The sequence below is a fragment of the Coptis chinensis genome, chromosome 7, assembly GCF_015680905.1.
Source record: "Coptis chinensis isolate HL-2020 chromosome 7, ASM1568090v1, whole genome shotgun sequence".
Lineage (NCBI taxonomy): Eukaryota > Viridiplantae > Streptophyta > Magnoliopsida > Ranunculales > Ranunculaceae > Coptis > Coptis chinensis.
The window spans coordinates 62,382,501-62,396,174 of NC_141462.1; the positions used below are offsets into that span (position 1 = coordinate 62,382,501).

Sequence of the window (13,674 nt, forward strand, 5' to 3'; positions counted from 1 at the left end):
ATAGTAATAAAATATTGTCGGAAATTATATAACGTTGTTTGTCATTATCTAATTAAGATTTGACGTGAGTAGTGTGTAAAGCATATATATATTGGGCTTTGATTGTGGACTGTTGACTGTTTAATTGTGTTACGTTTTTATATATTAAATTGTATGGACAAATCAAATGCTAAAATGATGTGGAAGATTGTATAATTTGGTTGTCATTATCTAATTAAGATTTGACGTTGATATTGTGACATTATATAATATGTTGGGATATATATATATATATATATATATATAGACACTTCATTATTATATATGTAAGATGCTACTATGAGGTAGTATAGTATTGGTGGATATTTTCCCACGGGATTGTGGCTTAGTGCAATAATATATTGTAACGTGAAAGAATGAAAGTGGTTATGAGATATAATTAAGATATTTCTAAATATTGTGGCTTATTGCAATAAGGTATTTGACCTGCACGTGATATAGTGGAATGTTTATGAGTCATAAATGTATGACACCGAAATAAATTACGTAACGAAAATCCTAGAACCTGACTACCACAACTCATGTGATTTGCCCTGTGTGGGCGTATGTGATATGATTGGCCCTTCTGGCGTTTCAGTGAATTTGAATGGCCTTTGGGCGTAAGTAATGTGATTGGCCCTTTCCGGCGTTTTAGTGAATCTGAATGGCCTTCGGGCGTAAAGTAATGTGATTGGCCCTTCCGGCGTTTCAAGAAAGCTGAATGGCCCTTCTACGGCGAAAATAATAGTGGCTAGATTATTCCGTTCGCAAAATAGAACGAGAGAGGCCGCGATATTTTATGCCTAATAGTGGCGATTTTGCATAATGGCTTCCGTGTGAGGGTTACGGTGTCGCGCATCCCGCTCAGGTAGTTACGCCGCGAGTGGTTCATTATGTAAAGGGAGGCATGTGGATGTACATGTTCGGTTGGGGAAGCGATTATGGTAGCCGAGAAACTAGGTAAGACATAGATACGACGCGATTTTAGGGACACACAAAGAAAGCCTTAATTAATATAATTATGGTAATATGTTGGTTAATGATATATCTTTAGATAGATGATTGTATATGCTTGGCTGGTTATAGTTTAGTTCTAAGGCGCCTCGTGGAGGAACTAAATGCCTTTTTATTATGCTTATAGTTTGTTGTGTGGTTAGTGGGAAGTTAAGGCGCCTCAGTGGAGGAACTACCTGCCTTAATTAATATACTTAAGGATGTTGTATTACTCTTTGAAAGTTAAGGCGCCTTGGTGGAGGAACTAACTGCCGTATGGTTTGTGTATATGTATATATATATGTTGTGTTTTATAGCTACTCACACCAGCATTTTTATAATGCTGACCCGATTTGCATGTTTGCTTATCGGGTGTGTTCATTAAATGAACATAGTTGATAAGTCTTGACAGTTTAGTGGTGAAGAAGATTGGTTCTTGCTTGTGGTTTTGCGTTAAGCGTTGCATTTCAAGATAGGCTTTGTTTTCCTTTGAGGTGATATAGATTTTCAGTTGAGATAAATTTATTTGCATTTTTCATTTGTTAATTTTTGTAATGAAGAGGACTTTTGTTTAAGTTAAAATTTTTATTGGGTTTTTATTATCCGTATGTTTAAACTGTTTATGGGTTTTTGGGAGTGGAGAGTGTGTCACACCTCAGAGATTGAAGAGTCGAGAACAAATAATGTTTTTCCGAATTCTGTCGAAATTCGGGGTGTGACATATTCTTCAGTTAATAACTTATTATAGGGTGTAAAATCAGCTTCCGACAGTTCCCACATTCTCTAAGGATTATGTGAGATATACCGAATTAGAACACTCAAAATGTTGTTCGCATAACCCTTTTATATACTTGGAATTTGCATTTGTTGTTGGTTATTAACTTCTTAAGAAGTAGACAAATATACTTCCCGAGTAAATGACCGAATACCCATCACGCACTCTCACATTTTTAACATATGCACTTTTCTTCCTTTTCATTTTTCTTTCTTGGATCTCATTCTGATTTTCAAATACATGCAAGCTACAATATGATAATACATATTGAAAGTCTAGACTTGTGAAAAGAACACCGGCTTATTATGAAGGAGTGCTTTTATTTGCACATTTGATTTATGCTTCTTTGTATGGCATTGTTTCTTTAGACAATCTAATGATATATCTAATAATCATCCAAACATAACCTCTAACATACATACACTCGAACACTCGATTTAGAAAATGCCAGAGTTAACACGAGATCAATTGTCAAGGTGCAAACTCTCCCAAGTTATTTCTCATTAATGTAGAGAACTGTGTTCCTATCGGTTTAAGAACACTATGAAAGGATCGAACGATCACCGATAGTCATATTTGGAAGACAGATAGATGTAATGTATGGTTATGCATGTGATGTTGTTTTTCTATTCAATGTATATAGAGCAATAGAATATGTTTACATGTGAATCCATAGAGCTTTTTCCATCACAATGAGAGCTGACTATAACAATCTAGATTTTGTATTCGGATATCATCGGGAAACACAAATGAACTCAAAAGCAAAATTGTATTTGGCATTTGGGACAATTAATTCTTTTATGGCCCAAATGGTAAGCAAAACCTTAAGTATATGTACTTAACTAATTTCATTTATAAACATTACATTGACTTTCTTTGAACTGAATATATACAACCTTCTTACATTTCATTTGAGCTCTTGGAACAGAAATTGGAACTGACTCTTATAACAAATATAAGATACGGTGAGTGAAATCACTTCATTCAGGAGCGAGGATTAACTTAACTAATCGAGGCAGATGCCTTTGGTTTCCTAAGTTTTGTTTTTTTTTTCCGAGTACAGGAAGATGGGATAGTGCTAAAAATAAAATTTCAAAATTTGTGCCCATTCTGAGTGTAGAAAAATGTGATAGTGCTAAAAGATATAGGTCAAGATGCTTATAGAATGTCCATATCTTGGAGTAGGATCCTACCAAGTATGTTTCACCCCTCTAACTTCATAAATGGGTGTGGATGCTTATAGAATATCCATATCATCATAGAGTAGGATCTTGTCAAGTTGTATAATAATATGATGTCTTATATGAGCTACTCTTGGTATTGCATAAGAAAGTTATTATTGATTTTGCATTGTGATGAGCATTTCAAAGCGATGGAACTATAATTAAACTTGCAATAGCTCAACAACCTTTATTTGATACGCAACAAACTTTGGTTGCAAAGAGAGCCACCTAAACATTTTTTGGTTGTAGAAATTTTAATAATTTTGGAGTAAAATATATCGAAGCTTAAAAATTCTTACGAGTGTTCTACTAATAATTGATGGATGATAATTCTTTGGTCCAAAAGAGTGAAGTGTGTTTGTGTGAATTTTTGTTATACTTATTTTTGTGGCACTTTATTGATACCATCAAACTTAAGCCTTTCAACATTAGTGTAATATTGGAATAACTTTGTGGTACTATTTCTTCATCTAAACTCTATTTTGCAATGTGCTTGCAGAAACATTAAAAATCGATAAATCTACTATAAGAAATAAGGAAAAATGTGGAATAAGATGAAATATTTAAGCATTTTATTGTAAGTTCAAGGTGTGTGTTAGAAGCTTCAAATTTGGAAAGAGAATGTTATTTGAAAGGCACACTCTTCTTCCATTCATTTGATTATTAGATTGTTCAAATCTAAAAATTAATGGTCATTACTCATTTTACCCACCCAATCTTATGTTAACACTTTGACATGTTCACATTGAGGAAAGACATAGAACGACATGATATTCTCTGTTATTCATGTTGGAATTGAATAAGAATTTTTGCATGTATACAAACAATCACCTAGAAAAAGAGAAAATAATTGGGAAAGTATTCTAAGTAGGTGAACGCATTTTCTTGAAATATAATTTTTTTTATATTCATCAATTCATCGTAGAACACGTTCATGTGATAAAAAATTTCAAGTGGGAGTAGTGTATTCTTTGAGGATATGGAAACAATCAATCTGTTTTAGTTATTTGATAGATATTTTAGTGATTTGTACACATTAGTATGTAAGCTGAGCGGTGATGATTTACCGTTAAATCACCATATAAATCTAAGAAAACTATTATACAAGCTAGATCGAGTTTAAGATAATTCCATTTGAAAATTATGGATTAATATCCTAAACCACAAAGTGAAGAGGCTATCTCAATTTGATCCCTTAGTTTCCAAGCACATATGCACCATAATCGCTGCTCATTAACGTATTTCGGTTTATTTTTAATAAAAATATATTCTGATTCGAAAATTTGATTGAGACATTTTGTAAAGTCCTTTCAACACACAAAATATTTAATAGATCCCGGACGTATGCCTAAGTCCAAAATCTAGTCAATTTTAAATTTAAGATTTAGAAATGGTCTTTAGAAATCAAACTCAACAAAGAGATACTAGCGTAACAAAACTATAATTGACCTTAATATCACTTCTACCAAGGATCCTAAAGCCTTCTTGTTCCTCTTCCGCACTCCAGATTTGCTGACCTTGAGACTCCTATAGACAGCAATCAGCTTAGCATCCACAACATTCTTCAATCAGGTCGTGCCTATGGTGGTGTCACTTGACTTGCATTATAAACATTCGTTGTCAAATTTTTTCATTAGTTCCAAATCCAAGTTCTATGAAATTGAAACAGAAACCTCTGTAAAGAAGTGAATATTTACGAATGAACAAGAACAAACTTTAAAGCATTATGCAATGGTTCAATGAAGTGCTATGAAATATTATAAAGGTTAAGAGTTCAAAAGCCAAATGTAGCAAACATATACCTAAAATTAAACATAATAATTGCACCTATTTTTGATAGATGAGGATGCATATAAATGAACTCTCCACAAAAGAACTAATTCACCTTTTGAATGAACTAGTATCGACTTTAATAACAATGTTGGGAATGTGTGTTAAGATGTTCGAGTCCTCTCTACTACGTTCACTCATAATAGGGCAAATGCCGATTTGCAAATTACGAAGCATGGTGAGTGGTTTCAACTCTTCTGGCTTGAAATCAAGGAATTGGCATTCTCCAAAAAACAATTCTTGAAGTGACGTGAGTTGGTTTAGTCCATTGGGGAGAAAGGAATGTGGAAAGTCTAGAATTTCAAGAGACTTGAGGTTGCTACTGTGGGTGATGGACATTAATGAGATTGAAATAACACCTACATCTTTCCATAATTTCATACCTTCAAGCTGAAGAGGAAACAGGTAGTGTGGTACCACCTTCAGTTTTGGGCAATTACTAATCGTTAGGGTATTGAGATGGGGCATGATATTAGTGTTATTACTTGTTGTTGGAACATCATGCTCCTCCTCCCACTCTGGCAATCCTTTCAATTCAAGCAATCTTAATTTTGGAAACAACACCACTGGTGATGACAACGAAGACATTGAAGCATCATTTCCAATCCTCAAAAGATCCGCTACCAACCTGTTTCACCACCTGATTAGATCTAGTAGATGGAGTTGTTCAAGAAATTGTAATTTGCCTAGAGCAGGCAACACCTTCAAATTTGGGCACTGGAAAAGTTTTAAGTGGATAATATTGGACAATACAAATTGGACTGAGAACATCCAAGGAGGGAACATGAAGCCAACATAGCTTTGTATTACCAATTCTTCCAAGCTGCTTTTGTGTGGTCCCAGATTTTCAAGAACACCTTCCATCCCTACTATGTACTCTTCGCTGACGTCACTTACATCTTCATTTTCTTCCCATAAATCCTTGTCTCCAAAATTCAACTTCAACTCTGAAATGTTTTTCTTCTTGTGCAATTATGCCTGCTTAGCCTCGTTCACATTTTTTACATGCATTAACCCCCTAATAGCTAGCCCTCATTTTAGAAAATTGAGATTTCTTAGCTCCCCAATCACGAACCCTTTGCTTCCATCACTCACAACAAACTTACTTAATGTTTGAAGCTAACTCAATCGCTCAATGCCTCGTGGATAATAAATTAGGCTTGAAGTACGTTCAGCTTCCCTATGTATTAGGTTAGAAAGTTCCCAAATTCCTTCCGGCAATTTGCAAATATTATGACAACCCTGAAGCTTCAATGTTTGCAAATTAACTAGACTTCTCATTGTCTCAGGCAATTCCCTGAGATTTGTATCTGACAAATCAAGGTACCGAAGATGTAATAACATATCCACTTCACTTGGAAGAACTTCAAAGTAAAAGCCCTTATACGTTTTGTCAGAACTCAAGTCCAAAGCCCTAAGACACGTCAACTGGTGGAATAGTAAGTCAGAAGGTACTGGCTTCAATGATACTCCAACCAATGTGCATAGTTTCTTCGCCTCAAAGATAGAGAGATTCTCTATATCATCAACAATCAAATGACGAACCTTGTGACTACTGATTTTGTCATTATTCACTAAAACAGAGCAATCAGTTTTTATAAGGAACTCGGCAAAGTCATGTACAAGATCATGCATCTTGCATTCAAAAATGTTTCCACCTTTGTCTTTCTTAAAATCTTGGAAGAATGAACGCATCACCAGAGCATCAAAATACTCCACCCCAAGCCTCTCTAGCTCTCTTGCTCCATCAGAGCCGAGAAAGCCTTGAGCCATCCATAGCTTCACCAGCTCGTCCTTCTCTATGTTATGGTCTTTTCAAAAGATTGCACAATACATAAAACATCATTTCAAAACAGATGGCAAAACATTATAGCTTAAAAAAAGAGCAAGTAAGAAACTTTCCTCTTGTGTTTCCCAAATGCCACTTTCTAATACACCCATCCAATCTTCTATTGTTCGTTTGAATCACATTTGACTAGCTAATGTCATGACAGCTAGTGGAACACCTTTGCATTTCTTTGCAATTTCTTGTCCAATTTCCAACAATCTTTCACACTCATTTTCTGATCTTCCCTTAAAAGCTATTTGTCCGAATATGCGCCAAATATCATCACCTGACAACTGTGCAAGCCTGTGTATATAAAGTGAGTCGATCATCAGCGCAACGGCCTCATCACGTGTGGTAACGATGATCTTGCTACCTCACTCACCACCATCTAGAGGTAGTTTCAATAGCTCCCACCGGTTGGCATCTTTTGTCCAAACATCATCTAGCACGAGCAAAAACCGTTTTCCTTTTACTGAGTTGCACAAACGGTGATGCAGAGGTTCCCACCCACCCACATTTGGTGGTTTCCCTCCAGTGGCTTGTTCAATGATTTCTCTGGCAACCCTTTCAAGATCAAAAGGATCATAAACACAAACCCATATTTTCAGCTCAAATGTGGTCGATATAGTTCCTTCGTTAAACACTAGCTGCGCAAGACATGTCTAACCGAATCCACGAGTTCCAACTATTGACAAGATAGGTATACAGACCTGAGTTACTTGCTGACTAGTCTCACATAGCAGCATGCTTAGTATCCTTTGTTTGTCAAGATCCTAACCGCATATCTTCGATACATCCACAACAAAGCTAGTGGGTTGTCAAGGTTCCTCGTGACTGTGACTGTGTCTATGACTGTGACTGTGACTGTGACTTTGAACGAGGCTTAGTTGATCCTTGTTGAGAGCAATCATATCTAGTCCTTCTTTTATGCCTTTAATCCTTTGAGCTATGTCTTAGCATACACTAAGATGTTTAAAACAAGCACACAGAGATAACAAGTAGGAACGCACTGTGTTGGAAACATGAGAGCCATTACCAGAAATGAGATGTCGTGCGTTCCATTCATCCAAAACATCCTCCACATCGTACATTAGATCCTTGAGCTGTCCCAGCCAAACCTTTACTGCATTATCATTTATTTCCTTCTTTTCAGCATCTTCAAGCACATCTTTGACCAGAGTGAGCTTAGTGTCAAGGTTTTCTAATTCTTTACGGACCCCAACCACTAACCTCACCTCCTGTTCAAGTTCTTGTAGAATGAGTGAGGTCAACTGGTCCTTGAGAGTTGAAAGTATCGCTTCAGCCATTGTTTTTTTTTTTGTTTTGTTTTTTTAATCAACAAAGAAGAATTGAAAGGAGATGCAAGAAGCTTAGACTGCTCTGGTAGATTTTAAAGTGTGAAGACGAATGGAAATCCAACAGTTTTTTAAGTCAATTCCACCGCCTTATCCGAGACTGTACTTGAATGTGCAATGTGAACCATCCAAACCAAATGAATTATTCATTTATCACTAACTTTTTTGCTGTGGAGGAATCAAGGATTTTGTTGTGGAGGAATCGAATGCTTTTGTTTAAGCCAAATGATTTATTCATTTCTATATTCACTTCGACTTATAAACAGCACCTCTTAAACCCCACAACCTCAACTACAACAACTTTTCACAAGCACATAATCTCATATTCCCTTCTTCTCATGATCCAAAACTTCGCATTATCACTATGCGCTGGTTTTTTTGAAAGGGTATTCTATTTTTGTTAATAGAGAAAATAGATAAATCCAATCAAATTTGTATCCACCCATACTGAAAAGCCACATGCGAATTCATGGTGAATAAACTTTGATTTTATATATAATGATAGATGCCATTACCTGTCACATAGCATATTGTCATGAGTGCGTCACCTTAATAAAAACCAAGCATCATGGTACGTAGCTATCGTTAGCATCAAAAGTCTAATTATAGAAGGAGAGTGCTTAGAATCTTATACCCTAGCTGTACCCCTGTACTATTGTCAATGAACGAGACGACGATACGTCAAAACATATTGGCTGAGAATTGCCAAAGTACATGCCTAATGCCTTCATGGTTACAATGTCTCCACTTCATTACACAACATTAACCTTTTTGGGAGAGATATTAGCTCATCAATTCTGTGTACCTTGCCCCACAATTAGTAGAGATCATTCAAGAGTAGAGGTCCAAGTCTTTTTTATACATGGTTCCTCGTGCTAATAAGAAATTATAAATGAGACTATAAAGAATCTAATATATATAACCGATCTTTTAAAAGGTGGAGGTGTCGCTTGAGGCAGTCTAATATTCACTACTAATTCTCCATCTATTATTAAGAATGCAATAAAAGGTAGTTTTCAATGTGAATAAAAACAATCTTTAAATATGTCTGTAATTAGTAGTCTATATTGTTTATCAAGAATGCAATAAAAGGTAGTCTTCAATGTGAATAGAAGCAATCTTTGAATACTTTTAGAAATCCTACACCATGCATGTACTTAGATAGAGCTATGTTATAACACACATCATAGTTGGCTTAAGCGCTGGATTTGGTGTTTCACGGCCAAGTCACATGGATAAAGCTATCAAATTGCCTGCAGTTTTTGCCGATCCGGCTATTTGTTGTAGTAAATCGTTTGTTAAGGTCATTCTCTCACCATTGTCTATATTTCCATACGTATCTGATAATGTTGCGCACTAGAGTCAAAGGACTAAGGGCCTCGAGTCGGGCGGCACTGTCTACTCTCAATTCCTTGCCTGGCTTCCAGTGAAGGAGGAGGAGAAGTAAGAGGTCATTGTGGAGGAGGAGCAAGACATTGCCTGAGATTTGCCTCTACAGACGAGGAGGGGGAGGAGGACCTTGTCCCACTTTCTGAAGAAGAGCGTAGACTGTTGAGTGTGGACTATTATTGGTGTCACCAAGTTGACGAGTTTTCATCTGCGGACAAGAAAGACGACCTCGGCAAGTTTTTCGCCTGCCTCCATGTCCTTAGTCCATGGGGCATATGACTGTGTGAGGACAACAACCGACAATGATATTGTGCAACTTCTCCGAGATGACGACGCTATGTCTGTTTTACAAAGTCTTGTCTACTCCCTCACCTGCATGCACCATCTTTCACTATGTCTGAGGCATAGCAGGAACTTGCTCTCACAAGAGCTCAACAAAGGTCCACATGCTCATCTCCTTCAAGCTATAAATCTCCCCAAGTATACTCCAAGTGGTGATGAGTTGGTTAGGACATGAAAAGGCCTTTGTTTCCGTTGCTGGGTCTCCCAGAGTTTCTCACTTCACCACTCGCACGCATGCTCTTTAGGACGTTCACAAGTTTCTTTTGTTAAAAATATGGATTTGTTAATTTGTCTCCCAAGTTACCCCACTTGAAATTGTTAATTTGTCTCCCAATTTACCACACTTGAGATGAAATGGGTTTCTCTTGGAAAAACCTTTTCGAAATGGTGCACTGGTTCGAAACAGTGCATTATGCCGAAAGGTGGCAAACTTTTGAAATGTGCACAGGTTCGAAACAGTGTATTATGCTGAAAATATGTGACTTTTTGAAATAGGCATTGGTTCGAAACAGTGCTTTATGCCGAAATAGTATGCCCTTTCGAAACATGTGACTTTTCAAAGAGTTGCTTACTTTTTCCCAAGAGTAACTGTGTTGTTTCGAAGAGGTACCACTCACCTATAAATAGTGGATGAATTTGGAGAGAAAGACACCATATCACACAAAGTTTTGATCTTTCTCTTCTTCCTCTGTTCTTAGTCAAATACTATGTTGTGTTCGCTGATTCTATAGAATTGAAGTGCTAGCTTTCCATAGAAGGAAATCCGTTATATCTTGGGAGACAGTTTTTTATCAATCTTCAAGGCAGTGTGAGGGGGAAAATCTATCTTAAGGACATAATGTATCTACATTAGGCTCGAATTTAACTAAGAAGTACAAGACACTTAAAAGATAAAATGTTTGGGCTTGTTAACGAACTCCATCTATTGTGACTCCAATCTAACGCCAAATCCTAACTGTCCAATTGTGAATTATCCAACGTATGAGATCTATTTTTTGGACCCAAAGAATTCTAGCAGGGATAGTTTCAGTATTGAAGAAAAAACTCAAAAAACCACTATGCACTCATCTTTCCCAACTCTCTTCTCATCTCCATCTCAACAGGTGACAAATAAAACTTCCCAACTCCGACTTCTTTTGGAGCACCACTAAGGTTGTCTTCAAACTCTTCATCGTAGGTGCGATAGTAAGTTTTTTGACAGTAAGTCTTCAGACTCTTCATCGTAAGTAAAACCATTTTTTGATTTCAAGCTTTCAAACACACTTCATAAGGTGCAACAGTAAGTTTGTTAATTCAGGTGACTTATTTTGTTTTAGTGCTCTCATTTGTAATGGTTGTTTCATCTCTACTGGTTGTGTTATACCCTGGAGTTCCTTATCAAGATGGGCATTAGAGTCTTATTTGGGGAAAGCATTTGTACTGTACTCACATGAACTTGGATATGAATATGAAGTGGCACAAAGTAACACCACATGGATTTTGGACATATATAGGGAACACAGTATGTGCTTGATCAAATGCCCGTGAGTGAATTTTATAGAGTTTTTACTTATTTGCAAAGTTGAGATTGTTTTCTTTGATGTTTTTTTAGTTGGTAGATCTTTAGCTCAAATGGCAGAGCACTTTGGAGACATCCAAAGATGATGGTGGTTCAAATCCACCAAGATCTTTTAATTAGTAACAAAAATTTAACAAGATTAGTGTTGGAATGATTTAAATTTTCTGTCCAAGAACTAGTAATGTGTGGGAATGGTGGTGCTAGAATATAGTTGCTAGCGTCGTTGTGTTGCAATTAGTAATCTTATGACTGATAATGTGACTTAAAGAATGCGTTAAACACCCGAGCAACCTGGAAAAATGCTTGGTAATGAGGATATTCTCATTTACCTAACCCGGGAATCTAGTTCAAACCATACTTGATTTGTTTTTGTATAATGTTTCTTAAATAGCACAAGTTATAAATGGACTGTGACAGAAAATACTGAAATCTACTTAGCTTTTGTTTTTGGCAGGGTAATTTTGTTTGTCCTCTTCTTTTTATCGATTTAACCTTTTATACCTTAGGCTGCCCTATACCTCCTACCTGGATATAACAAGATTCCATAACATAGGTTGGGAAGATGAACTTAATTCACTCAATTTTTCGAGCTTTAATGATAGAGTGATTTATTTGTTAAAGTTTCTTGGTTATCCTTTTGAAAAGCATGTATCTTTGGGAAAGTGGTTCGAGTTTAAAGGGTGGTATGTGTATATTAGTTCTTTAGGGAGTGTTTTGCATAGACTGCCGCTAAGTTCCAAAAGAAGGAATAGTAAACATCGAGCTTAATGTGTTGCACCTAGATTGCTATTATCATTTAGATTTTCACCTGAATTCGGACTAACGACACCATTGGGATTTATTGCGGGCTTTCTTTGGCGATATTTTTTTTTCTGACTAGGGGACAACACCTTTTATTGCGGTAAGGACACACAGCTATTGATAGTTGATAAGCCATAGACAATTTTTAAGTTAAATGTGCTTCACAGGACAATAACCTATTATTACCTATCACCGCGTGTATATTTCTGCATGCATATATAGCAAGGTGAGATTTTGTAAGTACTTGTACAATACAAGCTATAATACTTTCAACTTTATTGTGACAAGTTCTTTCCAAGGATAGGCACTAGCAATGGGACATAACAAAGCTATGAGGACTAACATTTTAGCTTGAATCTTCCTCCGTGACATGCTTTTCTCAACTTTGGGCATTCTTTTCAAGCTTCTACTTTAACTGTTTTTTATTTTATTTTTTCTTTCCAACCTTAACTAGTAGCTCAGTACTTACGGAAACTGTTATGACTTTGGTAATGTATGGAGGGATGGAGTGTCTCATGTCCTTCAAGAACCCCGATCTCACCACATCTCGGTTGTGAGGGAGTGATATTCTCATTCAGAAATATCAAGCATGTGCTCAACATGGTGGAAATACCACACCGACCTCTGACTTACTTCTCCGACCTACGTCACTAGCTCGCGTACACGAGCTACGAGATCGCTCTAAAACAGATCGTATCACTACTCAGATCGTTCTATAACATGACTTAGCATATCTTCTAGAAGCAATCATTACCAAAACTGCACTTACACAAATCACTACCACAAGCTACTAACCACTACCGCAAGCTACTAACCCCTGCTACTAATCTTCATCATTACAGCAGGCCTACAAACACAAGTCTCACACGCCTTCATAATCTCCACCTTACACTTGTGTCGCTCTTTACACGTGTTAAGTAAAGATTTACTTTCACCATCTATAAATACCTCCCATATGAACTACGTCATACCTGATTCTTCTCTCCTCCCAGAATCAAGAGAAGATACGTAGGTAGTTCGCTCATCAACGAACTCGGTCTTTAACATATTCCATCCCATTTCCTCTCCCTCCTTGTGTGTAAAGGTAAACTAAAATGCACATTTACATTGGCGCCGTCTGTGGTCTCGATTTCTTGAGAAACCACCTAACAAATCCTAAAACCAAAACCAAAATTCTCAAGCCCACGAAGCATGGCAAGCCTCCTCGCTCAAATCCGTGGTTTAGCCGGCCCGAGAAATTGAACAATGAATGAGCAAATCACCTTGCTCGGCAGAGAACGCCCATACGGCAAGCAAGAAGTAGATCACGCTATAATCCACTGCTACATTAGCGAGGGGCGGCATCAACGAGGTTAATCAACATATTAACGAATCATTACAACGGATCGATCAAAGTGCGTCAAGAAGGACGCCACCCGGATCATCTAAAATATCTTTGAAGACATACCGCGACGCCCCCGCTCACTATGGGCGTGCTTAATAGAACTTCTCCTCCAGATTTCATCCAGCCACGTTTTCCAATGTATGGCGGAAGCACGTATCCTGGTCATCACGTAGCTCAC

The 13,674-nt window shown here is 37.0% G+C and overlaps 1 protein-coding gene across 1 annotated transcript; it reads right to left on the reverse strand.

The window, feature by feature from the left end:
- Positions 1–5,958: 5,958 nt before the first annotated feature.
- On the reverse strand, positions 5,959–6,612 carry LOC147488296 (disease resistance protein RGA2-like). Its single transcript, XM_086574338.1, has one exon. The coding sequence runs from the start codon at positions 6,610–6,612 to the stop codon at positions 5,959–5,961; it is 654 nt and encodes a 217-aa protein (XP_086430464.1).
- Between the last annotated feature and the right edge of the window lie 7,062 nt (positions 6,613–13,674).

Coding starts and splice junctions, on each gene's coding strand:
- LOC147488296 (XM_086574338.1), bottom strand. CDS start 6,612: ATGGCTCAAGGCTTTCTCGGCTCTGATGGAGCAAGAGAGCTAGAGAGG.